Here is a 27,925-nt window from a genome sequence, read left to right as displayed (position 1 = left end):
GTTATTTTTTATAGTTTTTATCGTTAACTCAGTTTCCCTGGGTCTTTTCCCGTGTGTTATGAATAAATTTTCTTTTTTTTTTTTGTACCAGTACTGGTTTTATTTTGTTCTATTTATCCATGACACCGTAAAGGTCTGCCTGTGAAAATATTGTCGGACATAAACCGGTCCGTGACGCACAAAAGGTTTGCTGGTATTTTTGAAATCTTTTATTTTTAATCAAATGTTTATCTTGCTATTTATGTCAAACATTAATCTATACTGTCAGCAATTTCTGCCATACACACCTATAGAAGTCACACATACACCTAAAATATATATATTTTTATTTATAATATAGGTATATATTTTAGCTGTTTGTCCCTTGTGTTTAGCTAAATACTTAATTAGCTTCTCTTCACTGTTAGCCAAAAATATCAGCTGCTAGCCATTTAAACCTAATACATTTTAATATTTTATCACTATTTATAGCTAAATGGTTCAACTTTTTATCCATTAAGCCAAGCTAGCATTTTTAAAAATTATTTTTGTCTAGTTTATTCACAGTTTTAGCTCGTTGTTAGGGAACTGTTAGCTTTCAACTGCTAGTCATACTTTCTGTCAGGGCAAGCAAGGCATCTATTTCTATATTATCAGTATTATCTAAATGTAATGTAAAAACCTCCCAAAGTGAAAGCCTCTTCTTGCATTTCAAACACTTTTGTCATAAAGCAGTTCCCCTGCTTACATCCGTCTTTTAAATTACTGCCATCTGTAGCCCCAAGCTTGCTTCTGATTCTACTGGAACCTATAGCACCAGTCTATGATGGTTATGCCCATGTACCATCAGTAAAGCCTTAAGGTGGGTGAGCTATGAGACCTGCAGCTGGTTGTTTATGTAAATCTATGTGGTGCCTGACAATGAAAGGTAAAAAGAAAGACCTCCTAGTAAATAACTTGCCTGCTTCTATAGCCAAATATAAACAGTTGGGATGAAAGTTAGCTCAAGCCACAACTTCCAAGCTAGCAAGACGTATCTGTTCATGCTAGCATTAACAGTGCCTATACACATACGCAGCACACACATACCGCATATTCACAGCATGCAGTGAAGACAGGCATAATTTTGACAAAAATGAACTAAAAACACACTCAGAAACATCAGGGTAGATAAAGGTATAATTAATGTTGGAAAAAAATTATGCCTACCTCTTTCACAGGGGAATTGTAGAAAAAGGGGAGAGGCCAAACAGGTACCCCAAATTTATAGGGTTGCACCATAGAAGAAGAACAGGATGAGGAGGGGTTCTAACTGATAATGAAGATAACTACAGGCTTGGAGGTCCTAAAAGTCAGTTATACCAGGAACAGTGTAGGGTTTAGAACACATTTTGTGTAATTATAACAAAATATAATTTATGACCCGGTTACATTTACACTTTTATGGTAATTGTGGACAAATCTCTGGTCTTTCAGGGAAACTGTTGGGAGACTAGCATGTTAGACAAGCTGCCATGGGATTTTCTTTCACAGCTCTGAGATTAGTTGCCATCTGCCATCAGACCCACTCAAAGTGTTTTTGAAATGCCTTCAGTGTATCTGACAGTTCATAACACCTATGTAGGACAAATGGCTTTTTATCTAGTTGAAGTGAAGACAAATACATTTTGTTATAAAAGTAAAAAAGCACTGCAGAGTTTGACTATAACAGTGTCTAACTGTCTTCATATCCAAAACACATGTTTGGCTTTTAAAACCAAATGCATATTTTAGATGACTTGAAGCTTCTATACTTTATGTTTTTTGCTATGTTTGCCTTTGCTTCTTAACTGCAATGTTGGGCACCAATATGAGCTCACCTGTTTCAGCAGGTAAGCCATGTTCTGAAGGCTTTAGATCCAGGGCTGAAGTTCTCCTCAGACCATTTTCTGTCACCCATCATTACTTTCTCCCCACTTTCTCATCTACCCTCAGGACATTTTTTTGCATGTCCAGTAAATGTGCCAACTTCTAGACTTCATGAGGTCTAAAAGAATGACAAGGCTATATTTTACATATTTGCCTCCAGGTTTTACATATAGAACGGTGCACAGGGCACTGTTAGCATTGTTGCCTCACAGCAAGAAGGTCCTGAGTTCAATTCCACCATCAGGCCAAGGTCTTTCTATGTGGAGTTTACATGTTCTCCCCATGTTTGCGTGGGTTCTCTCTGGGTACTCTGGCTTCCTCCCACAGTCCAAAGACATGCAAATGGTTGTCTGTGTCTATGTGTTTGCCCTGCGACAGACTGGTGACCTGTCCAGGTTGTAGGGATAGGCTCCAGCCTCTTTCCTGATATCTTTGAACCAGATTGCTGAAATCTGGGTTCATCACTCCATAGGACATAGTGCCACAAAGTTTCAGTTCAGTTCTTTTGCTGAAACCATTTCTGATGAGTCTTCAGTGAGCAGATGGATTCACTGAAGGGCCAGATGCATCTCTCACGTCTTTTCTAGATAAAAAAAAAAAAAAATCTTACAGACACGACTTTCAGATACTGTTCATTTGCTGTATATAGCTTTTTAGGTCGGACGCTTCTTTGGAGCATCACTTGTCCAATTTCCTCAAATTGTTTAAAAACATACTACTTGATGTCATTTTTATGCTTAAATTATTCATAGAGTCTGAAACTGGTCAAGTACAAGAAGTGTACTGAAAATGAGTGGAGAATGGAGCCAATGTTCAAAGAATGACCTGTAAAGACTTTCAGCAATCCCAGAGAAGTAGACCTTTTTAAAAATAAATAAATAAAAGAAAGTCTCTATCCTTAGAAGCAAAATATAAAGAAATGAAGGTTGGCTCAAGGGTTTTGCACACTACTGTATATCTCAGGATAAACCTCTTTAAGCATATCATCGTTTTTTAAAGAACAATGCAAAACATCTCAAAACAAGATAAAGGGAAAAAATCTGCCTTTGACATAGCAATAAATTTTACAAATCTATTAAATGAATTAATGAATAAGAAATAAAGGAAGCAAAATGATAAAGCATGCTTGAAAAAGAAAAGTGATGGCAGGGAGATCATATTTAAAAGCAGCTTATTTCAGTAAGAGGGAGCTTTTTCCAGCTTCCTTTGAATTGCCAGTAAAAAAGGATCTGATCAGAGCTTCTTACACAATTTGAAGAATGAGAAAAAAATAGTTTCAGATGATACGGACAGTTAAAACATTAAAAAATAAACTGATATCAGTGTTGTTGTGATATATCAAGAAATAATGCACTACTGTCCTTTTCAAAATAGGAATCGGACTGAATCCCTGGCGTCTAGAAGCTGGCTGTAGAGGTGGTAAAGCAGGCAGAGACCTGAAGACCTGGAGGTGGAGCAGGAATGGGAGTCTGAAAAGCAGAATAACAACAACATACATTTAATATACATAAAACTGAAGCTGATTGGTTTCTAGAAGGTGGGAAAGAATCTTATTGGACCAGAGCATTTCCACAGCATGTCTTTCATCCTGTCTTCCTTCTCTCACCCCAACCGGTCGCACCAGATGGCCACTCCTCCCTGAGCCTGGTTCTGCCGGAGGTTTCTTCCTGTAAAAGGGAGTTTTTCCTTCCCACTGTCGCCGAAGTGCTTGCTCATAGGGGGTCATATGATTGTTGGGATTTTCTCTGTATGTATTATTGTAGGGTCTACCTTACAATATAAAGCGCCTTGAGTCGACTGTTGTTGTGATTTGGTGCTATATAAATAAAATTGAATTGAATTGGATGTCGATGACGAGACTGAGTATTATGGCGTGGGAAAGTGAAACTGATGACAAGAATGGAATAGTGGCTTTATTTCATTGCATACTAAATAATAAAGCAGCACAGATTTGTCGTGATCCTAATTCTGATTTTGATTTTTGAACCTTTTGGGTTGTTTGCTTTTCCTGTTGGTTGTCCTTCTGTGTTAGCCCTGCGATAGACTGGTGACCTGTCGTGGGTGTTGGCCTCTGACAGCTGGGATAGGCTCTATCCCAGCTGTCAGACTGATAGATGGATGGCTTGTTATAATTTAATCTTATTTTGGAGTCTAATTTGTTCCCTCAGTGTTCCCTGTCTTATCCTCTTGTGTCAGCTCCACTATGTTAAGTTCATTCATGTGTCAAGTCTAATCTGATTTATTCTAATCAGATTTGACTTTTGATTCTATAGACAGAATTAAATCAAAGTTAATTTATGTAATTCTTAAAAGAAATACCCAGATAAGTGACCATAGGCCTTTCAAGATGAATAACCAAGTGCCTAGCCTGCAGGTGTCTTTATCTCCATTTCTACTCTCATCATGACCTGTGTCAGGTGTGGTCTGGACTGTGTGAATAGTGCATTCTAGGGGTTTATTTGAGATGAACACTAGAGGGAGTTCTTCATCTGAGTCCACAGCAGGATGTTCTCTGGGTAATTCGATGCAAATTGAGTGTAAATTTCACGTAGGCCTCTTTGTGTCCCATCTGTGATTATTTTAAACATCTGAATGGGTCTGCACATGTTTCCTTATGTATGACAGATTCAGCTCTTAGCTGCAGTTCCTAACAGGCCATATCTCCATATGTTTTGTCACTTCCATGGTCATGAGCCAGCTCCACACTCAGAGCTTTAAGTTCCTTTGTTGCTCTGGCTAATGTCAGACGGGCCCGTGACGGACAAAAACGCCTTGTTCTCGGTCACTGCGCGTCAGCTGAGCTGAGATTGTGAGTGAAGGATTTTTTTTTTTTTTTTAAAAAGGTAAACAAAGCCTTGGACTGTTTGGGTGCCCATCAAAGGGCATGCTGACCAAGACCTCAATTAACGCTGGAGACATGATGGCTTGGCGTGACTGGTGTGGGGAGAAATTGAGTATTTTTGTTCTCAAGGGAAATGTGTGGGATGTGTCACAATGTCACTGAATAGCGTGAGCAGAATAAGACAATTCTTTTGGTTAGACAGCATCTCTCCATGAGGAACTGGCCTTCGAGCTTTTATGTCTGGCTAAAGTCTGAGATCTCTCACTGTCTTTATGCTGAACATCAGGCTTTGTGTCATTATTTGCCCTCTGGTTCTACAGACAGTACAGTAGACACTGTACACGGCTCAAAAAGAAAATGCCAGCCCAGAATGCTTTTTTTTTTTTTTTAAATCTTTGTTTAATTATGAAGAGAGAGGACAAAGGCAAGCAAAGACCTCCAAAAGAACATACACGCATTTACAGTTCACTGCAAATGTAAGAGACTGTGTGAAGATTCAGACATTAATAGACAAATAAGGAAGCCCCTGGCCTAATAGTTTAATGTAAAAGGAAGGCATTTTTTTTATTCATTTAACACAAATATATTATTTTAAACTGACTTTTTGAGATTTACATAATAGATATTTGTAGTTTTATCATGTAGCAGTATTTGTGTAAATACCCTGCTGTAAAAAAGATATCTGTCTCTGTAAAGGTGTCGTCAGATAGGAACTGAAGCACCAACTGTGCAAATGTATGCTGTAAGCAGCTGCCAGTAGTTTTAAATTTCCTTTTTGTCTCCTCTTTATCTTCCTCATAAACCTGGTTCATAAAGCAGTCAGGTTTGCATAACTTTTCCACAGAAGCATTTACATGTTATATAGATGATTATTGTCATGCAGCCTCTTTGTGCATTACGTCTGAATGCATCTAGTGCATAGACACTGTAAAAGATGGACATAGCTGCCATGATGTCACCCAGTGGTTAGTGAAGTCTTGTTATGAAATCTCGAGTCGAGGGGTTTTACAACATTTGTGTCTGGAAACTGGACATGACATTGTCTATTTGTACCTGGAAGCTACATCCATCGTTTATTCTACATATGATCAATCTTCAATTTTATGGTAACTTGGAAGTGCCGTATACTGCACTGCCTCAATAGCTCGAGAAAAGCATATTTTAGCTAATCCGGAACTCAAAATCTATGCTAATCCTAACCCTAAAGGGAGTGGCATGACTGTGCTTTGGTTCTATGACAAGACTTCAAAACCTACTTTGCAGTCAAAATATATGCAGTACCCAGCAATGCTGAGTACTCCTGTCTGTGTTTGTGCTGCTGTCAGTGCTTTCCTTTAGACTCTGCCCTGGAGAACTTTCTTGAAGTCAAATGAAATCATCTAATCTCACCAGCGTCAGCTTGTGCTTTTTTCTTGATCTGTAACAATTGTTGTTTTTCACTGACGCTTTCTTCTCCAAACCAACCTTTCAACCAATCAGTGTTCTGCTTATGCATAACATCCTCAGCATCCAGCTACACCCTATTTTTTAGGGTTGCACGTCTGTATTTGTTGCAGACCCATTATCCTTCGGTCTGCATAGCCAAATACCTACACAAACAGAAACAAACGCAGTATCATAAATTCATTTTAACTCTAGATGGGGCACCAATAGCCTGGCTTGGCTTTGCTGCTTTGACTCAGACCTTAGCTGCAGTTATTAGCATGTCACATCCCTTCATAGTCCTTATTTTAAGTCCTTTTGTTGCTCTTCCAAATATGTGAAAACTGTCATAATGGAGAAAATGCCTTGTTCGCAATCAGCGCTTGGACAGCACACAACTTGTTGTGACTTGTGAGCATAGTATGTATATAACTGCAACCAATGTAGGCAGATAATTTTTAAAAACATATCCAGCCTTTGTTTGGGTTTATAATAGTGTATACTTGTAATGAGGTATGTTGAGGCATATTTTTCTAGTATGATCTACACAGAAACTTGAAGAAAAATACCCCAAAGATGTTTCCTTCAGATGGCGAACTCTCTTATATTCATTGTTCCAGCTTTGGTACTGATAGGAGAGCTACAGCATGTGAACAACACATTCATCTCATGTGAGTAACACTGACTGCAGACAGAAGGGGGGAGAGGGCACATCGAGGAGGTAACCACACCAAAGTCACCATCATGCCACCAGGGTACATTGTGAGGCTCATTAAAGTGCATTAAACAACATCCCTGCGGAACAATGAGAGGCCCTGGGGCCCTAAGGCAGAGCCCGAGGCTGGCTGGGACTGATATGGAGACCCAGGGGATCCTGTTCATCCAGGCCTGTCACTACCAGACTCATCTACAGCTGCCAAACTCCATTCTCCTCTGATTCTGTCATCAGCCAGTCAGCAGGCGAATACTGTCTGGAGCTAAAAGAAAGGATAAAACACAAGCCTGTCAGCACTCAGAAAACATGCTGCTGTTCCTATTTGGCTCCTAAATTGTATCTATGGGAAGATTGTGTGGGTTCATGTACAAGCCATGGTACATTGTACGTTTATGATCAAGGTACCACACATTCAGTCATGTCTGTATTTGCTGTTTTTCTTGCCTTGTTATTAAAAAATTAGATTATTATAAACAGTGCTCTCTGTATATTATCAGACATGTACTCGCCTAAATTTCCTGCAAGGTCCCCAGAATTTTCCAGTAAAAACTAAAGTGGATTCATTTAATTGGGAGTGTACTAACCTAGTATCATTTTTCAATATATTGTTTTGGTTGTTGTTCTTTGTTTTGAGCACCATTAGCACAGATGAAAAGGTGCCTATCTGGGCTTGTCTGTTACAATATAAGCATATGCACTGATCCTTATAAATAAGTATTAAATTAGAGAAGATTTATTAGAAAATGTTAGGAAATTATCAGAAAATTTCACACTTTCACCAAGACAAACATGTCTAGACAAACTTATACTGTGTAAAACTGGAAGAATTTTTCTATATTTTTTTTTTGTAACTGTTAGGACACGTAATTGTAATTTTAATAATGAAAAAAAAAAAGTAATATTATTTATTTTATCTTTGTTTTATCTGTAAAATTACAGGAACACAATATTTAAGCATAAAACATAAACATTACATTAATTTATGAATTCATGTATTTATTTGTTATATTTAGTATTTATTCCATTCATTTTTACCATTGTCTAATACTCAAACATAAAAGATTAGGATGTTTATTAGTACGAATGATTAATAATGAGTTAATTATAAGTTAATTATTTATTATTATTTTACGGGTTGTTGTTTTTTACTTTAAGTATTGATTTGTTTGTTTGCTTGCTTGATTCGCTTTTTTGTCCCTGCTAGTGGTGGGGGAGGAGAGGGAGGAGGGGGGAGGAGAGACCCGCTGACGATGCTGCGTGCGCAGCTCTCCGTCTGGAGTCGCTACGACGGGACCGCAATGAAGAGATAAATGGCACCCTTATCTATTTATTTCTAAGTCTCACGGAGCTCGGTCATCGTTAATTAGGAGAGAGTGGCTCGATAAACCAGCCGCGGACACTTCAAAGGTAAGAAACACTGGCGTTTGTCGCAGAGCGGCTTTATTTTCTGCACGAAATACATTAAAGGACCGGAGATGAAGCAGGGTCAACCACCGGTTTTCTGGTCTTTACGTCGCTGAAGCGTATAATTCGTTTCAACCTCATCACGTAGAGTAAATGTGAATTATTCCAGGAGTGTCGGGGTCTCGGTTTTAAAACGTAACAAGGCGTTTTTCCTAATTTCCCAGGCGATTGCGCAGCAGCTAGCTTGTATCGCGTCTGACAGCGCGTTAAATTTACGCCAGCTGAGGGTGATAACAGGTTATTACTGAGCTCCAGGAGCCCTCTGTCCCTGCCCCGGTTACGGCTTTAATGTCAGCGGGGCTTTCGTGTTGTTGCGCGAGATGTGCGGGGATGTGCGCGCAGCCTCCTCGCTTTTCAAGGCGAGCCGTCGGCGGCTGGCTGCGGGCACCAGACACACCAGGGACTGGGCTCATAATACCGTGCATATCTTTGTGGGAGCACGGCGACGCTGGGTGCAGGGACACAGAAATGTGGAAGGAAGGCAGGAAAATATCCTCAGATGAACCCGGCAGTGTCATACCCAAGGTCTTTTGCAATAGCCTGGGCATTTACTTAGAAGTGGTACAAGAAAACAGCTCCTGCAGATATGAGCTCACCCGGGAGGAAAACACTCAACACGGTCTCCAATTTCTGCTCTTTCTTGTGTAATTTCTTGTTTATAATGTCCAGCTTGTGTGAAAGGAAAACGAGACTTGCAGATGCAGTATATTTCATGTGGAAACAAGTGTCAAATTAAAGGAAAAATATGAACCTTTGACCCCTGCTGTTATAAAGACTGAGGGTCCAGTCTGTGTATAAAAGATGGATACAGCCACAGTGACATCACTAATTGGTTCATGGACACTTTGAAGCCCCAAATTTGCCATTTTGAGCATCGTGTGTTTTTGTTCTGGATTCATACCAAAGGATGAAGTTCTCAGTTATACACTGTGTAAAGATGGGACCAACACATCGTGAATAAAATCAGCAAAATTGATATTTGAGTCAATCATGTGGTTGTGCTGAGACATTTGACGTGTCTGTGACATTAGCATGACGTTTGTCTGGTGCTTTCATGAGATGAGCAGAAGCATCAGCCATGCCCGCACTCCATCGTTGGTCCATCCATCCATTGTCCTCTGCTTATCCAAAGGCCAGTCGCAGTGGCAGGTGGTTTCTCATCCTTCTCCCCAGCCACACTTTCCATTTCCTTCTACTGAGATGTATGAGGGAGGTGCCCAGGAGACTTCCCAACCACATGCCCGAACTACCTCATGTGGCTCTTTTTGACATTGAGTTTAGAATCTTCCCCTTCATTCAGAAAACCCCAAGATCTGGAGCTCAGTAACCTTGCTAGGTAGTGGGAAAATTGAGCCCTCTCCTGCAGCCAGGCCCAGGATCAGAGCATCTGCTGTCCAGCTTTCTGCCCATGGGGCATGGTCAGGGTGCTCAGGCACAGCCAGAAAAAAAAAAAAAAAGCTCTCCAGGACAAAACAATACTGAGTATTTTGAGTGTTTTTATTATTATTATTAGTATTATTATTTGTAAATGGTGAGACGTTTTTGTGTCCATTGAGCACTTAAATTAGAGAGGGACTACCTGCCAAAATCACCTAAGATTCAAGCGAGTGGGCTTACCCTGGGACTACACCAGGTATCCGATCCTGGTTCTGGCTCCACTCAAAACCATGTTGTGGTGGCAAAACAGTTCAAAAGTACCCAATTTATATATTTTGACAGCACTGAATCAAGCTGCAGAGAGCAGGCGTGGAGGGCTGGAAGTCGGTCACGCAACAATATAAAGAATTGAGTTAGTTTTCAAAATAATAACTTCTGAAATCCTCCCTGTGTATTCTTGGACTTAGTTAGCAAGACACATTGATAAATTGCTTGGGTGCATCACACAGACAAAGATGCATACATGCAAATTAGTGCCGTGTAAATGTTACACAGAACATTATGGCCTCTCTTCCATCAGCACTGACTCAACTCTATTCTGTTTTTAGGGTACTCCATTAGGTATCAGGTTTTTTTTTTTTTTAGGACCTACTCGGTTCCTACTTGTTCCAAGCCAGCTGAGTCGAGCTGAAAATGTGTCGCAGGACTTTCAGACGTCCTTGCTATAACATCCCCGCCCACATTGAGTTGGTACTCAATTGTAATGGAAAACAAATGAGACCCAAGTGAAGTCAAGTAGAGCGGACCCAAGTAGGTGCTAGTAGAAAAGAGGCATAAGGGAACTGACCCAGCTGTTCCCATGTCACAGTCCTTTAGAACGTAAAAATCTCCTCACTCAATGACTTAGATGAACCTGAAAATGATGTGACTCATTTCAGTCTTCGGACCTTGACTCAAATGAACACGTGGAAGACTTTGCACCAATTTTGGTCCATTAAGTAGATAGAAGCTGTTCTGTTGGGGTTTTTTTTTGTACGGTTTCCTTTAAATTGCAAGAACATTGATGAGTGTTGTACTAAATAAACAAATACTTAAAGCGTACGTGTTAGCTGTACTTAATTAATCTGTGCACTTCTTACACAGTCATAAACCTTGTTTTAGCCTGAATGAAGATATTACTGAAGAAGGTCACACTTTACATGCTTAGAGTTTTACATATTCATTGCGTTTCAGACAGACCTTATGTTTATCTGCATGTTCAAATGGCGGTGATTACTAAAAAAAAAAAAGCCATTTGTGACCCACCCATGCATAATAATTACTGACCCGAGGTGCAGATTCTCGCTGTAAATGTATTTTAATGTAGTTGAATCGCTAAATAATCGCCATCTAACCTGGATTTCTCACTGGCACACTGGTTAAAAATGTGACACAGTGATCATCACAATGAGTATTCCAGTGCTAAATTATTGTTATTGTGAAATTTGACTGATTGTGGCATTTAGGGGATCAGCTGGCGGACCACCCGCTGAATAAAAGATGAGCTGCACTGATGTGAAAGCAGTCTGCATCGTGATGAGGCTTCTGTGTGTCTCTCTAATGAGATGTAATTGGCCACTGGAGCGGAGGGGTGTTGAGAGCGATGACCTTTTAGATCATCAGCCGTGCTCTATCCATCCCCGGTGCTTTCGTGTCCTCTGGTCTAAAAGCTAAATCAAGCCCACAACGAGGAGGTAAAGAGAGAAAATAGTCCCTGTAATGTATGTCGACTGCAGTGCAGCTTAATGCAGTTTGAAGGCGAGGCGTTGTTGTTTTTCTCTCTGCTGTTGACTTACTACGGTATACGTTCCACCAATGAGCAAGGGGAAAACACAGAGAGGAAATGTGGAAATCATTACAGTAACGGGGACAGGGGAGGGATCTTATTTGGCTCTCTCAGTTGGGTCTCCTATTTACTCAATTAGCTGTTACTGGCTGGTGAACACAGACCTCTCCCAGATGACGTGTGAGATTTAAATGTGCCGCTGGTCTTATCGGTGTGAAGAAAACATACTCTGCACTCATTCAGACATGGTTACAGGTTTGTTTGTGCTGCATGTTTCCTACATTAGCTCATATATCAGGAAAATTTCATTATCCTGGAGCTGTTTTTAATAGCTTAAGCTACAAACTCTGTTATCACGTGGGACTGCAGATTCTGTTAGCGAGCTAGGACATTAAGCTAAGATTGGAAATAAGCTTTGTCCTGTCCTGTTTATGAGGTGTTGGATGTAGCCAGAGGAGCTGGTTGTATTTTGTTTTTTCTGTTACACCACAAGTCCACAGGGTTTTGTGAAATTACTTTAACTTATAATTAGTTAAAGTTAAATAATTAGTTAATAAGTTGAAGTAATTTATAGATATATAGATGTCTTTAGTAGAGAAAATGTGTTATGGATTTTACATTTTACTTGGGTCGGCAGCTGAGAAACATTTTAGGTCTCGTTTCAGCATTTTATTATTTTTATTTTAAATCCATCTGAGACAATGGTATCAGCTGTGATCAGTTTACATCCTGTGGCTCTTATTTTGAAAGTTTAGTAGCAACTTGCCCCACCATCTAGAAGGTGGCTGTAGCTTCCATGTCTGAAAAGTGAAACAAGTGCCATGTGCCTTAAACCTGCATTCTTCTTAATGACTAGCAAGGGGTGGCAGTTGTTAAAAAAGACTTCCTGTCTTATTGAGGTTTCTTGCATGATGGCATACATACCTAAGATTTGTCAATGAGTCAACCGCTGGTTTTTAAGGGAAAAATGTGTATTTCCTGACTGGCTAGCAGTGTTTCCTGGAGGCCGCTGGCTCATGTTGGGTGAAATTATTTGCAAAAAAATTGCTATGCCAAAAACCTATTGGTGATTGCTTTGGTTCCTTGCTGGTTCCCATTGTTAACTATAGCTTTTCATCTTTGTCAGCAAATACTCACCAACTACCAGCTAAGCAGTAGTAAAACTCGAAAAAGTGTGACACACACTGGAAATGGATAAGCTTTGCCTCCATAATAAAAGCTTTGCGTCAGTGCTGGAACCAACACATTTCCAAAAGTACACCCTTTACTTTGAAGGCTAATGGATCCCGTTTACAGTTCAGTGCACTTTTTACAGCTTCTCTTCAGCTTGGAGAGCTGCTGGACAATGTCCGCCACTTCCATTTAAGCTACGAGTGCAGCAATGTGCTGGCCACCAAAGTATTCGAAGGAGGTCTTTACCAGCGAGTTGGGAAATACATGTTTTTTCCTAGCAACTGGCTCACTGACTGGTATGTAGGCCTGTGTGACTCGGGGTTTTGCAATCATTTCCCTGTATTGTCATCATTTTAGTCATAAAGGCGTGTTCAGTTAGCATTTGGTGTCCATTCTCAGAACACCAAAGTGGCGATGCTAAAATGTTTAGCTCGTTTCTTAACTTCACTAACCGGCAAGTGATGCCATAGAGGGTACATCCAACTTTTATACTGTCCATGGATATCTTTGACATTATTCAGATGCTTTCAGAGAGGATCTCATCCCGCCCAGTGTCCAACTTTGCCGTGTTGGACTGCAGCTAACCACAGTAGTGCGCTGTAGTAGTAGTGAGCTGGAGGGTCACTTTAGCAAGAACCTGTAGCTGGTGGACAGCTGGTACAGTGCTGCTACACTGGAGAGCAGAAAGAGGACTAGCGTCACCAACAGCAGTCCAAGAAAGACTGTTTTCATGGCATATGGTTTATAGCATTGCTGGGGGGAAGCTAACAGCAAAAAAGCAGCAGTTTGGAGGTATTTCATAAGTTGATATGACCAAAAAGCTGGGATAACAATGCTTCTTCTGTTACTCGCTCTCCCTTCTGTTATATTCAGTCTAATATCTGTTTGAAAGCTTTTATCGATTACTGTTAAATTTAATAAACTCGTCGGCTCCACTGTCTATGTGATGTGTACTCTCACTGAGAACAGTAGGCAGTAAAGATGCTAGCATTCAGACAAAATCAGAGTAGTTTAGGTAAATTGCATTATTTTTATCCGGCTGTCATTTGTTATCTTATTAGATTACAAATGAAATACATTTATATGCCGGATGCATTCGTTTGTGAAATTTTAATGTACAAAGTTAGGAGAGAAGTTTAAGTTGAGCCTGATGTTTCCTTACACGTAAAATGATTCCCAGTCTTTTCCTCACAGTGAGAAATGCACCTTATTAACTTAACATGAGGACCAGACTGGGACTTGATTTTAGCAAACAGCCAAGGTATCGTTATCTAATCAAAACTAAACGATAAATTCAATGAGTCTGCCTTGGATCAAAATAACATCTTCAAATTTCTCGATTTATCTAACACAGAGTCTAAACTCCGGAGAGATTCACTTTGCTTGGGGGAAAAGCATCAAAAGCTGTTTAAAAGTGATTTAATGTTTGCTGAATAGTTCCAGGGCCTGAAATTTATATTTAAAAATTGTGTGTGTGTGTGTGTGGGGGGGGATTCCCCCTGGAATGCTTCCCACAGGGAGGATTTATACTTTGTGGGACTTTAACTATGGGTCATATACGGTCCCATTCTTACCTCAGAATGTGTTTTTCCTTTGTTGTTCTTCTCCAGCTCCAGCATTTCTCTCATTTCTGTCTCTGTTTTGGTGGCTTTGTTTGTTTTTATGACTCTACTGTCATCCTAAAAAAGGAATAAAACAAATTCAATTAACCATAGAATCAAAAACTGAAACTACTATTATTTTCTGTTTAACTCAACTTCAAAGTTAAATTTGAGGCTGTCGAGCCGGTGCTTAAATCTTCGGATGTTCGGTTAGATGGAGTGTAATTTAATTATTGCTGTTTTTAAATAGCTCCTTGGTGTTTTTGTTTTAAAACGAACGCCATATTCTTGCAAACTCTGGCACACAAATGATTCTGTCTCCAGGTAAACCCCCGTTAACCTTGAATAACCTCACCTGCTTCCTTGATGCTGCATGTGGGCGGAGCCTGAGCTGAGACTCGCCCACAGTGTAACAGAAAACAAGTTTTGCGTTTCTCACCAGCAGAAACGATTTCAATTTCGGTCAGTTTGGAGCTTCTCTGCTTTCTTTTCTTCATCCTCCATCTGTCTCGAGCCTCCTCGACCTGACCAACTGAAGCATCTTTAGATCGTAACGCTGGTTTTATAGTAGGCGTGATGGGTGCATCAGTTCATCTTGTTACCCTGATGCATCCATCATTCTGGAACAGGATTAATCTGGACTCATCAGACCACATGACCTTTTTCCGTTGCTCCACAGTCTGATCTTTAAGACCCATGAGAAATCTAAGCCTCTTCTTCTAATTAGCCTCACTGATAAGTGGTTTTCTTGAGGCAACACAGCTGTTTAGTCCCAAATCCTCGAGTTCCTCTTCACGTTGTGCTCTTATGCATGTTAAATAGTCAAAGTGAGTTTCAGATGTATAAGTGAACACTGATCACAATCATCCAGGATTATTTTCCCAACCACATTTCTTTTTGAAGATGATGATTCATCACTGTCCTTCCAGGTTTAATAATGCATTGCACAGTTCTCAACTCAACCTGTCCTTAGTAGTTTTCTTTGCTTGATGCAGACCAACAATTTGATACTTCGAAAACAGAGTAACATCCTTTCCTCTGAGCTACAGGGAGAGGAGGAGGGTCTCAATTTTTCAGTTGCATCTAATGTCTTTGTATTTACAGAAATATAGATTCTTAGATGCAAATTTGTTCCTTGTTTTCTTTTTTCTTGGCAGCAAACAATGTTATTTTTCCACAATTACTGTATGATCGTAAAATATGACACCTATACTGTACATGCAGACATCATATATTGTTTGTGCATCTTCAGTGAAACCCTGGGTTAACTTCACGAATTGATAGCCAGCTTCATGTGACTGTTTATCCTGACTGTCAGTGTTAGGCTAATGGAAAGATACGCTGGGTATGTTATACTCGTTTCGTGGTATAGGGTCCTAGCCTGATGAGGTAGCTCTTTCTGTGTTCATTACTGTTACTGTTCAGGCACTGAATCCAAAACCCTGAACTGCATCAATGCACAATACTTCAAACTTCTCTTTTTCTTTTTTCTTTTGTTTTAATGGTGGAGGAACCCTTCTGTTGCATGTCAGCAGGGATCAGTTTTTTATTGAGCCTTATTATTGCGAGATCTTACTTTGACCTTCCCTATCTGTGATAACACAGAGACAAAGCAGAGTCACTGAGTCAGATACTGTAGCTGGGAAAAACAACAATGGTGAACATGATCTGTGTGTACTTTGGTTCACTCTGCTGGTTAAACTTCCTCCTCCTGCTCATCTGCAGAGTTTTACTTTTTATCACATGATTCAAGCGAAGTTGGAGTGAACACCACTGCAGGCTGACTGTATGTCACCCAAGTGGCGATTACTGCTGATGTCGATGGCTCAGAGTAAATCCTGCTTTTTTTTTTTTTTTTTTTTTTTTTTTTTTGGCGGGGTGATTTCCTCCCTTAAATTAAAGTGAGTCTATATCCCGATGGCAGCCGAGTAAAAAGAGACAATTAAGCTTATTATTTGGGGGAATTTCCTCATTTTGTGCACAGTCAGGCTAACTCATTGGAGTCTCTGACAGCAGCGGTGCTTCAACTAAGAAAGACTCCTTTCATAATGGTCAGGGAGGCATTATCGTGTCACGGACCTCATGACCGCGTTATCACACAGGAAATGTCTTGCCCCGAGCTTCCTGGAATGCAAGTGAGACCGCAGCATCCAAATAGTGGAAAAATAGAATAGATCTGAATTTACTATTCAGTCCGAGCTCTGATTCATAAATGTGGCTGATAACCATAACAGAACAATGTAATAAAAATGACATATTCTCAGTGACTAAGGTTAGTCTTAGTTACGGTTATGGTTGTCCCTTTTTAGCAGATTAGGGCAGATTTATAATTTGGTGTTAAATCAGTGTTCGTGTTGTGGCTACAATGTAACTTTCTGAAGTCAAAGTCAAAGTCAACTTTATTGTCAATTCTGCCACATGTACAGGACATACAGAGAATAGAAACTTCGTTACTCTCAATCCCTAGATAAAATAGAAAATGAACATTTAAATATAAGAGTGATTAAAAATGCAAGTAAAATATTTTAAAGTAAAAAAAATTAAATAAAATTAAATAATATAATACAATTTTACATATAACAAGAAAGCTATACAATATAAACGTTACCCTGTAACCTGACGTGCAACTGCCTAGAATATAACTACATGATGCTGTTGTTGCTTAGGCTACATTGTAGGCTCGACGTAGATTTACTGCAGCAGCGTAATTCAGATAGAATTCAAAGGAAAACCATGTGGTATGTATAATATACATGCTAGCTGGAAATAGCAGGTAAAAAAGAGCTACTCACTTTTACCACATACCAAACAGTCACGCTCATGTGGACGAGCATTTTTGCCGTCGGTGTTGGTGTTTTGAAACTGAATGTATGTTGGGTAATTCTTATTTCGGACACTTTAGTGACCAGAAATTACTAAATAAACTTAATGTGTCATTCAGTTTGACAGGACCTAGAGACTGATCCTGTAAACTCATCAGGAAAGTATTTGCAGAGGTCAAGACAGAGGGCTGTTTTCCCATAGATTGCTTTAGGACTGGAAGTCTTTATTTAAACACAGGTATCGCCCCCTGGTGGTTTGTGAAAGGACCAAAAAATTAAGGCACTTGGTGTTGGCTTTACTTTCTTTTATGCTGTGTTTTGTTCCAGCAAATAAATACTCCATTTGTCCAAATCCATTTTTTTCCCTAGTCTGTAAAGTCATGACTTCGGATGAGAAAGGTCATCTCCTGGTTCATCAGCATCTCCTCCACCAACATAGCGATGTGATTTCTACATTTTTTTTTTTTGCTTCTCAAGTTTATTTATAGTTTTAAGTTTATTTAAAAAACATAAAAGCATAATGTCTAAAAGACAATAACAGTATCGTACTATGGTATCAAACACGCAGCCCATGAAATGGTAGAGTTTGACCTGGATGGCTTTACAATGTGTGAAATTAAGCAGATTAAGTTATTAGTTACAACAAATTTGCACAGCTGATCTTGTATGTTGATTGCAGCTTTATACAGGAGGGAAAATTTGAATTTTTATCATTTTTAAAAACCTAAAATTCTATTTTTGTCTAGTTATAAAACACTAGTATTAAATATGGACTCAAACACATGACACAAAGCTCACAGTTAATCATGCGTTAGGATCTTTAGGAAGCTCTTGGAAATTTCTTTGTCTTTAAAGGGTGCATTGTCTGAAAAACTGCAAGTCTACAAAGGCTTTTACTCAGTTCTTCTAGAGTATGGTTAGGTCTGTTTTACAGTTCCCAAGGTGCACACACTTCCCAGACCTTTCCTGTGCACGAACCAGTGACAAGATTATCAGCCGGCCGCCTGGCCATGTAATCCATCAGAGCCTTATTACAATATCCCGTCTATGCTTCGCAGAATAATATAAAACCAGCCTGGAGGGAGAGAGAGAGAGAGCTTCTCCTCGCTGCTCATTGTGGCAACCCAACACCACATAAAAGCCACTTGGAGAGGAAGAAAAAGTGTCATGCTCCTGCCAGAAAATCAGAACTGCATGCGTGCATTTAATTGAGTTTTTTAACTTTAAAGGTTAAAGCATACACTTTGTAGTTTTATTTCAGGGTATTTAATGTTTCCCTTTTTCTCCAGTACCTGAACATTATCCCGGTCGCTCCCAGCCGTATGAATAATTGACCTCACTGACACGAGATGCACCCAGGGGACGTTTTATCACTGTGGACGGATGGGGGTTGACATCCAGTGCAGGCAGGACATGTGTTGTGCAGAGGTATCATGTAGTGATAGGAAAGCCGACACAGTACGGTTATAAAAGCACAAAAGCATGTGTGATGTCGGATGATGGATAGAGACTGAGATGTGTAGTTGATCAAACATGCTGAGTTCCTGTTTGATCTTTCTGCGTCGATATTGTATCTTGGTGGTCTTGGACCTCTGCAGAGATGAGGGATGGATAGACGGGCAAATATAAAATGGAAATCCTTCACGGCTCAGACTTTAATCAAACACACAGCAGAGAGGAATGTGTGTGTACACAGGGTTACAATAAGATATTTTCAGTGTGGAGTGTTAAACATTTCCCAAGTTATTCAATGAATAACCCGTCTCCACATAAGATGAGATGTTGTAAGACTTCCCGTATCACACATTGATTTAACCTCCTAGGACCTGGCGTCCACATATGTGGACATCACATTTTGGGTTATTTAGACCAAAATACTCAGTTTTGCTCTGCAAGGGCCTGACATCCACGTACGAGGACATTATACTGCTACTGTTCTATCAAAATATTAAACGAATATCCTCATATGTGGCTCTGATTTTTCATAAAAACAAAAACAAGGGAAAAAAATCTGGTAATTCTTTGTTTTTACATTCATTGGGCCCCAACATGCCCAAATATCAAAGAGAAATTAAAAATGCATGCAGTGGAAGAGTTTGGGTCTTAGGAGGTTAATACTAGACAATAATCAATGGCTCATTCTCATGCAAAAAGAGGTTAAAGATTTAATATAGGTTTTTTTTTAAAAAAAAAACAAATAAAGATCACATAATTTTCCTATGCCATTAAAGATTGTAATAGGAATACTCCTTTATTTTTGTGTATTATTTACCAGATTGAGCTGTTTTCGTCATGCATTATTTTAAGCTGTTCAAAGTTTAAAAAGGTAGAGAGAGGCAAGGTTGAAATGATTTGGAGATGTGCAGAGGAGGGACAGTGGATATTGAACAAAGGATGTTAAAAATGGAGCTCCCAGGCAGGAGGAAAAGACCTCGGAGGAGCTTCATGGATGTAGTGAAGGAGAACATGCAGAGGCCTGGCGGAGGATGCTCGGGATGGGGTGAGATGGAGGCGGATGATCTGCTGTGGCGACTCCTACAGGAAGCAACTGAAAGAAGATGATGATTATAATATTGAGTTATTCTACTTTATTTAAACCATGTGGTTGTAGGTGGTTTTCATTGTTTTGGCTGCTGTAACAAGCATTTCCCAGCTTTGGGGATAAATAAAGTGTATATATAGAAAGTAAAAACTATATATAGTTAAAAACAGTTTTACACATGGAATAAATGATTGAGGGGACACAGCCAGCTGCTGCTTCTCCTCGGAGTCTCCCATCCTGTGGATGAAGTCTGCTTTCTCTGTCTTGTATCAGCATTAGCGACGGCAGTCGTTGTTCTGCTCTGTGGTCTTGGTGAGCAGAACAAGGATTCGCAGCTCCAGACGGTGGAGATGGAGTCTGATCTCATTTCATTTCATGAAACTTTATTAATCCGAATCAGTGGTGGTTGGCGATCTTCACCTCTCTCTGAGGAAGCAGTTGAATAATGGCGAGGACTGCCGAAATATCAGTCTGGCAATGTAGTCAGCTGGTAGGGTATTGCTGATTATTACATTTTTTTTTTTCTCCCATAATTTACAATTTATTTTTACAATTTTTTAAAATATAAATATTATATTCACATAACTGAATCTTAGATATTTGTTAACAGCCGAGAACAGGAATGGCTAGGTTAGTTGGTGAGCACTGAACTTAAGATCAGCAGGACTATCTGGGATCATTTTCAAAATAAATAAATTTTAAAAAACGCTACAATGGGTAATCGTACACTTTGGCTGCCTTTAACTGTGAGCTGTGTGTCATAATCTTTGAGGACTCTGACTCTAACCTTGTTTTGAAGTCTAAAATGACTCTGTTGATATCACCTAGGGGACAAAAACTAAACAGTCTAATTGCCAAGACTTGCGAGAACAATATTCAAACAAATAAAAATTACGTTTTTATATTCATAGTGTTTATATTTGTAGTCCTGTATTGAATCCCAGTCGTAAAGGGCGACCTCATTGTTTGCATTTATTCTGGTTTGTCTGCATTACTCTGTCATCAGCAGTGAAACTGAGCTCACCGTGTTTGACTTGGAGCTAATAAATCTTTAACAGCAGTTACTTCTACAAAAAACAGGAAGATGAAGAGAGATGAAGTCCGTACATGGATTGTTAGAGCTTTGAAAATGCAAAACTGCATTGCCAGAATACTAGCCTTTTATAGCACAATAACCAAGATAGATAGTTACAATATGCTATTGGTTTTTTTTTCTTTCCTGGAGGTATTAGCATTGTGCTAATCAATATACTGTGTTTGGTAGTAAAATAACACTGTTAAAACAGACCTATCACAGATGGGGTCTCTTAATATATCTGAGCAGCTCACCCAATTGAAGTCTGAATGTGGGAAACACTGCAGGAATGGCTTGTTTGGTTTCAGAGTGTCTCTGTAGCTCGTTTGCTAGCATTAGCAAGCGTGGAAGACGCCACGCACAAACTGAAGACTCTTGGCTTCCCCTTTTGGTTTGCACTGCTGCTTAGTTGTGGTTTTCTCAAATTAAAAAAATGAACAATTTTCCACTTTGTTATGTTCTCAGCTATCGGTCACAGTGTGAATCACATTGGAAAAATTCCCCCTATTTAGCAGCTCCATAAATAGATGGAAGAGTTTAAAAAAAGAAGATTTTAATATATAGAATTAGCATTTTATTGTTGTGTAGTTGTATATGGAAATAACAATCCCTAAGCATATCTGAACTTAGTTCTTCATATTAACACAGTATTGGGCCCCTGCTTTACTCATTGTGTGTATATGTTTTAAGATTTTTCACTTTTTATTTTTAAAGTGGGGCTTACCGTCAAACCTTCTGCTCTATGTGTTTCAGGGCTTCTTACAAGAATAATGGACGAAACCTGTCACTGACTTCATGAAGATTGATATTCAGGTTGAATCATGGAGGGTAACGATGACAAGTCTGTAACCATGACCCAGCCACAGACTGAAGTGTGCAACTCTGAGGCGGGAGGAGGAGGAGAGGTCTCCAGCAAAGTGGAAGATGGAGTAAATCCACTCACTCCTGCTGATTCCTGTGATGCTAATATGACAGGACTGACTAAAGGAGGCCTCTCGAACCTGACAGACACTCCTGCACCCCCAGTGGTGAGTCCCACTGCTGAACCTCCAGGAGGTGTGGCTCTTAAAGTGGCTACCACTGTACTCCACCCAGTTTGTCTGGGTGAGAGCCCGCTCATGCTGCCCATTCACCTCCAGATGGCCGGAGCAGCCGGGCCTCAGCTCGGACAGATGGGGGCAGCACCGTACTTGATAACGAGCCAAAGCCCAGTTTCACTGCCCCTGGTCTTGGATCAGCAGGTGATTCAGCACATGAGTCCTTCTGTAATCCCTCAGACCACCAACTGTGCACAGCTCCAGAACAACGTGCTGTTACAGAGTCCTTTGACGTTTGGTTTACCTCCAGCTGTTGACCAGAAGTCCACAGGACAGACGCAGGAGGCTAACTTGCTCTCTCTCCTGCAGAATCCAGCTTTTGCTGCCATCTTGCAGGACCTCTTCCCTTCCCAGGGGAGTTCATCAAGCTGTCAGTCTCCAGGCTCTCCCTTCTTCCCCCTTCCTCCCCTCACCCCTCCCTACACCTCCCCTCTGGCCCCTCTGGTCCCTCCTGCGACACTCTTAGTCCCATACCCGGTCATCATTCCTCTGCCTGTGCCTCTGCCAGTCCCTCTCCCCATCCCTGTCCCTCAGACCGAGGACTCAAAGGGTAACATGCCAAAACCAGTTTGCACTGTGAGTAAAAGCACTCAGACTTCGCCAAAAGATACTACCTCCCCCTCGCAGTCTTCAAGGAAATGCATGCCTCCGTTCCAGCCACAAAATGCATCCCCATCCTCACTTCCTCTAGAGGAAGGACAAGCTCTGGACCTTTCTGTCAGGCCATGTCCAGTTGAACCAAAACAGGAATATCCCAGTCCACAGCAGGACAGTGTGCTGGATTTGTCAGTTCCTGGTGTGAGGAAAAAGTGTGCTCAGTCAGACAGAGAAGGAGCCTCACAGTCCGGCCCGGATGGCAGCGGCACATCTTTGTCTCTGGGCGTCGATTCCAAACTCCTCGGCAGTCTGGCATCGCTGGAGTTCAGCCGGCAGCATAAGTGGTTGGTTGACAGCAGTGCTGCTGGGTCTAGTTCTTTGAGTCAGGAGGCGTCTCTTAGCGGCGCTGGAAACCTCGAGATAGTGAGCGCCTCGCAGACAGCCAAGGTCATTGTCTCAGTGAAAGACGCAATCCCCGCCATCCTCTGCGGAAAGATAAAAGGCCTTTCAGGAGTCTCAACCAAAAACTTCTCCATAAAACGGGATGGCAGCCAGGGGGCAGCTCTGCAGCAGCTCTACGGTGTGCCGTCGGGATCCCACGGGGAGCAGCACGACCCCAACAACCCTCTTAAAAAGGTCTCTAAAAGCAGAGCTATCAAACTGAAGAAGGTCAGCTCACAGGAGATCCACTTCCTTCCCATTAAGAAGCAGAGACTGGCAGCGCTGCTCCCCAGGAAGTGAGCTCGCTCACTGGGGAGGGAGACTAATCTGTGGACTAGTTTTCTGGTAATCCCTCCAGAGAGTATAACATAAAACACATGTGGGACATTCTGTAATCAAATTGAAACGCTTGTGTCCAACCAAAACTCAGAGTCTGGCTTTAAAAGCGGGGCTCTGACAATGTGACACAATAGTTACACAAACGGTTTCTTCTGAGTTTTTCTTTTATGATGCACTAGTCTCTACAGTGTTTTACTAAACCATAAATGTTTCAGTGTACGGCAGCTTAGTATGCTCTCTGTGAGTCAGAGATGTCTGTGATTCATGGTAACAGCAAAGACACACAAGTTCGATTCCTCCGTTTGGGTTTATGGTTTGTTTCCACATGTATTATGTTTTATATTTTGGTGCACTGAAGAGCGTGTACTGCAGGACGTGACTGAGGCTGTTAAAACATGTCCCATCAGTGGAAATTCACATGGTCATCAGTAGCTCACTGGAGCGATTCATTCTTTCCTGATTGGTTGGGATTTAGCATGACAGGCTCATAATGACTTGGCGAGGCCTGAGCCACAGTTTCATTAAATGAATGTTGGCAGCAGCCACTGATCACAGCAAAATATGTTCTTATTTTAACAACAATAGGGAATAAAAGAAGCTTCTTAATTACTTTCATGTTTAAACTGACCTTTCTATCCAAAAATGAGGAAACTACTAAAAGAGCTATTATTGTTGATGGCTAAATTAGCCAAAGCAGCAAGTGTATAAAGCACTGTAACTCCCTGCTGTTTCCACTTATTAAAGGGGACCTAGTCTACTTTTCCTTGTTTCCTATCATATGAATATTGTTACAATGGCTGATGCTCATTGATGAGGTCAGTGTATGTACAAGTAATCCTGAAACCCAAAAACTCAAGCTTCAGACTCAAAGCTCGATTTCAGCTTTTGTTTTGTTTCATCTCAGGCACACTTACTGTTCAAACTTCGTCTCCAAGGAGCAGCCAATCAGAAGAAAGTAAACAGAGGCGGAGCTAAACTTGCTCGTTCCTGTAGAATGTAGCTGTGTTCCATTCGGGGGACCCGGCCTTCGTGGTCTACGTGTGCCGGGTCCTATGAAGGCCAGAAGTGCGAGGCTCTACCATCTAACACTTCTGTTTAATCAGTTTTCTGTTTGATGTTTATTCAGCTGTGTGAGAACTATAACTTTAATCTCAGCCAAACCGATTTACTCAAACAAATAAAACAGAAGAAAGCCAAACAATAAATTTTTTATGTTATCTAAGTGTCTTGTATATCATAATCTTAGTAACAAAAGACCGCAGGAGGTCCGAAAATGATGTACCGGGAGTTTGCTGTTCTCACCGGCTCTAGCGAGCCTAGCTGATCCCCGGCTAGCTAGCGAGCTGGTGGGTAACAGACTTTTGTGAAAACGTCAGAGCACTTTTGCAAATATGTGATATTTTGATAAACTGAGCAGATATTTGACGTTTACACAGCTACATTCTCACCTGAAAATATGTTAAAAGTTTATTTTGTGACCCAGAAAGAGTAATAGGAGTCATATTAAAACTAAGCAGCTGCCGCCATTGTTGGAAACTGGAATTGGCTGGGCCACGCTATGAATTCTGGGATAGGTTGGGCCACGAAGGATACACCCGACCCATCCTTCACATTCGGGGGGAATGAAGGACTGCATTTGGAGCAGCCTTCGAATTGGGACAGCCTTTGTCACCTGGCTTTGACATAATTGGTCTACAAATGCGGTCTCCGAAGGATGTGGCCTAGGTTTTGGGACACAGCTTGTATATGAAAAATGGACTTAGCCACCATGACAGTGACATCTACATTTTGATGCCTTCACTTGAGTATTTTGGCTACAATCATTTTCATTTTTGTGGAGCCACATTTTAATATTTTCAGGTGAGAGGGTGGAGCTCTAAAATATTAGGTAACGTTAGCTATATCTGCTAATTAGCAGGAATTAGCTGAAAGTGTAAAGACAGTGCAGTTCCTCTATTGTTCACTTGAAGCTGTCTCCAATCATCTCCCTAGGCTTAAATCTTAAATTTACAGCTTGTTCTTCTGGTTGAAAAATGTAACATGGTTGTGGCCAAACGTGGGTAATGTTAAAGTTTCTAAATATGGAGCCTAGAAGCCAATGGGGGACGTCAAGATCGCTATGAAAAGGCACAGTTGTTATGAAGGTGGAAGCTGTCTAAAGAGACCAAAACTGCTTTGTGTACGACTATGTAAACGTGTTTATTTCTGCTGTATAGTTGGGCATTTTAACAGTCTGTGGAGACTGACTCAGTTATGGAGAGAGCCTCAAATGGCCAGTTTAGGAACTGCAGTGTTTGATGATACAGCTTGCTTGTTTCAGCCAGTGGATAAACTGCAGGAGCTCCACCAAGGCAGAGTATAAGATACATCAGGATTATTTTGAGCTGTGAATTATGCAAAGTTGCTTTTAAAATAATGTAGCTGGAAATGAGGAGAATAGGTCCCCTTTAAGTGAATCTGAGGGGAGGTTTGCTATTGATTAAATCAGCTGTGAAGCAGAGCTGAAACTGTAGGGAAAAGCTGCCGTTAAGAAGAAATAATGACCAATTTCTTGGCTTCAGTGAGAGAGAATTCTGTTTGTGTATGTGTTAACTGTGTGATTAGTTTATTAGAACCAGTATTGATGAAAATCCACCCATTTTTAATCGTGTAAACATCTGTTCCAAGTGGTTTAAGTGTCTTTTTTTTGTTGTTTTTTTGTTTTAATTGTTCTTTTGAGCATGGTAATTTTCTGTCCCAGAGTTGTGAATGTGGATCATATGTTGAGTGCACTTTGTCATAGTTAGAGGCTGTCCTACCTATTATTCTCCCCAAACTGCATTGCCCCTCTTTTGATTGCAAGAGTTATGTAAATCTGTGAATTACAGGCCAAGAATTAATAACAGCCATATGCAGACTGTCTAGTTGAACAGAGATGGAAAAAAATCTTGATGCTCTCCTTTTTTTTTCTTCTTTTTTTTTCTTTTTTTTTTTGGAAACCAGTTTCTTATTTATATCTGTGTACTTTAGCAGTCTCAGCACATCTTAACTCATGCCTGCAGTCCTTTAAACAGAGCTCTTTGGTTTAGTAGTTTGACCTGATCACTCTAGTTATATAGTAACATCTCTAATTTATTACTTGTGCAACTTTTATTTATACAGCGTGTTTATATAATGAGTGATCAGTTAGGAGGTAAAGAGTGAATTGATATTGTAATACAGCCGAAGCACCTTTTTGCTTCTGACAGCAGATTTATTAAAAGGTCATCATTTGAAATGTGGTGGGAGATAAATGTTTGCTTACTGTACAGTATGTGTACTTTTTTATATGGAAGTGAACTAAAATCTTCAATTCTGAATCGTTTGCCTGAGTTTTCTTTTTTTAAAAAGAAGTTGCAGTCTAAAAGGTTTGTGGTTTCTTGGTGGAAATGGTTTGATATCGGAGGACAACACACTCTGTCATGCAGACGGAGAAGGTAACTGGTAAGTGTACAAACAAAGATGTTTAAATATTTAATTCAATGAGTTTGTCATTGCTTTATCCTTGCTCTTTGTACATGTGGTTTGAATCAAAATGATTTGGTCTCAGACTGGGTTTTAATCCTATCAAATGTCAGTTACGGTCTACAGTTGTGGATCCCCCATTTTTATCTGATCTACTGCCAAAGTCCTGTCAGATGGATCTGAGAGCCCCTTCACCGTAATCTCTCATATTCAAATGTTTTCATTTGAACTTTAAAATTTATGTTCACCAGTTAAAGTTAGCGGCTAATAAACTGTCACAACTTTTACTTTTATGGCTATATTTATTATATTTAGTGCAATAATTTTTTTAATTTAAATTTTTTTTTTTTTTTAGCCAGTAGTGAAGTTTGCTTGAAGAATGTAATTTATTTAACTGTTAATTATTGCTCTTAGCTAATAGTATTTTTTTTTTTTACATTTCTTTATTTTTTTCAGACTTTCATACTGTTAGCTAATAGTTTTTACAACTAGCAGTAGTTTTAGCTTATATGTTTGAAGTATTTATTCATAATTTGAACTAGATACTTAAAACCTTGATCAGTGTCAGTTTAAAGAATTAAATAATTTAAAATAGTATTTTAATTACTTCAAACTGTTGATTTATACATTAACTAATAAAGCTGCTAGCAAAACATTTAGATTTCAAAATTATGAACAAAGTTTAAATATATGTGTGTTAAGATTTGGTTGTGCTTCAAAGTATTTTGTTTTCTCTTTCAACTTTTAGTGTTAAGAATTGAAGTTGTTAGCAATGCCTTTAGGTTATATTTTTTACTTGTTTAATCTTACAGAGAATGTGATGATTTCATGGATATTTAAAGTAAGCACTGAGAGAAATTTAGTAATGGCAACATATTAAAAGAACAATATGTCTTATATATAATACATTTATATATATATATATATATATATATATATATATATATATATATATATATATATATATATATATATATATATATATATATATATATATATACATTTATATATACAGTGTCAAAGAAACCTGTCTTTGAGTGAAGATTTAAGGTGACAGGAAATATAAATAAATGCAGCTTGAATCTTTACTGAAGCTCAGTATTTGAAACAGTTTATTCGCTGCTGTAATAATTAATGATTGAAATAATAACTTTAATATTGGCCATATTATATTTACATTACCAAAGTAAGATGACTTTAGTCTCATGAACAACATTAAGTAA

At 39.7% G+C, this 27,925-nt stretch overlaps 1 protein-coding gene across 2 annotated transcripts; it reads left to right on the top strand.

Annotated features, from left to right (window-relative positions):
* The first annotated feature begins 8,110 nt into the window (after positions 1-8,110).
* Positions 8,111-24,661, top strand: zmp:0000001174 (retinoic acid-induced protein 2). Of its 2 annotated transcripts, none has more exons than XM_040040388.1 (2): positions 8,111-8,273; positions 21,499-24,661. In XM_040040388.1, the coding sequence occupies exon 2, from the start codon at positions 21,567-21,569 to the stop codon at positions 23,178-23,180; it is 1,614 nt and encodes a 537-aa protein (XP_039896322.1). In that variant the 5' UTR covers positions 8,111-8,273; positions 21,499-21,566; the 3' UTR covers positions 23,181-24,661. The 2 variants fall into 2 exon arrangements, with proteins under 2 accessions (XP_039896322.1, XP_039896323.1); XM_040040389.1 differs by having other exon boundaries at positions 8,111-11,787.
* Positions 24,662-27,925: the final 3,264 nt, after the last annotated feature.

The sequence above is a fragment of the Simochromis diagramma genome, unplaced genomic scaffold (assembly GCF_900408965.1).
Source record: "Simochromis diagramma unplaced genomic scaffold, fSimDia1.1 OVJJ01000026.1, whole genome shotgun sequence".
Taxonomy (NCBI): domain Eukaryota; kingdom Metazoa; phylum Chordata; class Actinopteri; order Cichliformes; family Cichlidae; genus Simochromis; species Simochromis diagramma.
This window is presented reverse-complemented; position numbering and strand designations above follow the sequence as displayed.

Excerpts from the sequence above, each read along its gene's own strand:
- zmp:0000001174 (XM_040040388.1), top strand. The coding sequence starts at position 21,567 with ATGGAGGGTAACGATGACAAGTCTGTAACCATGACCCAGCCACAGACT.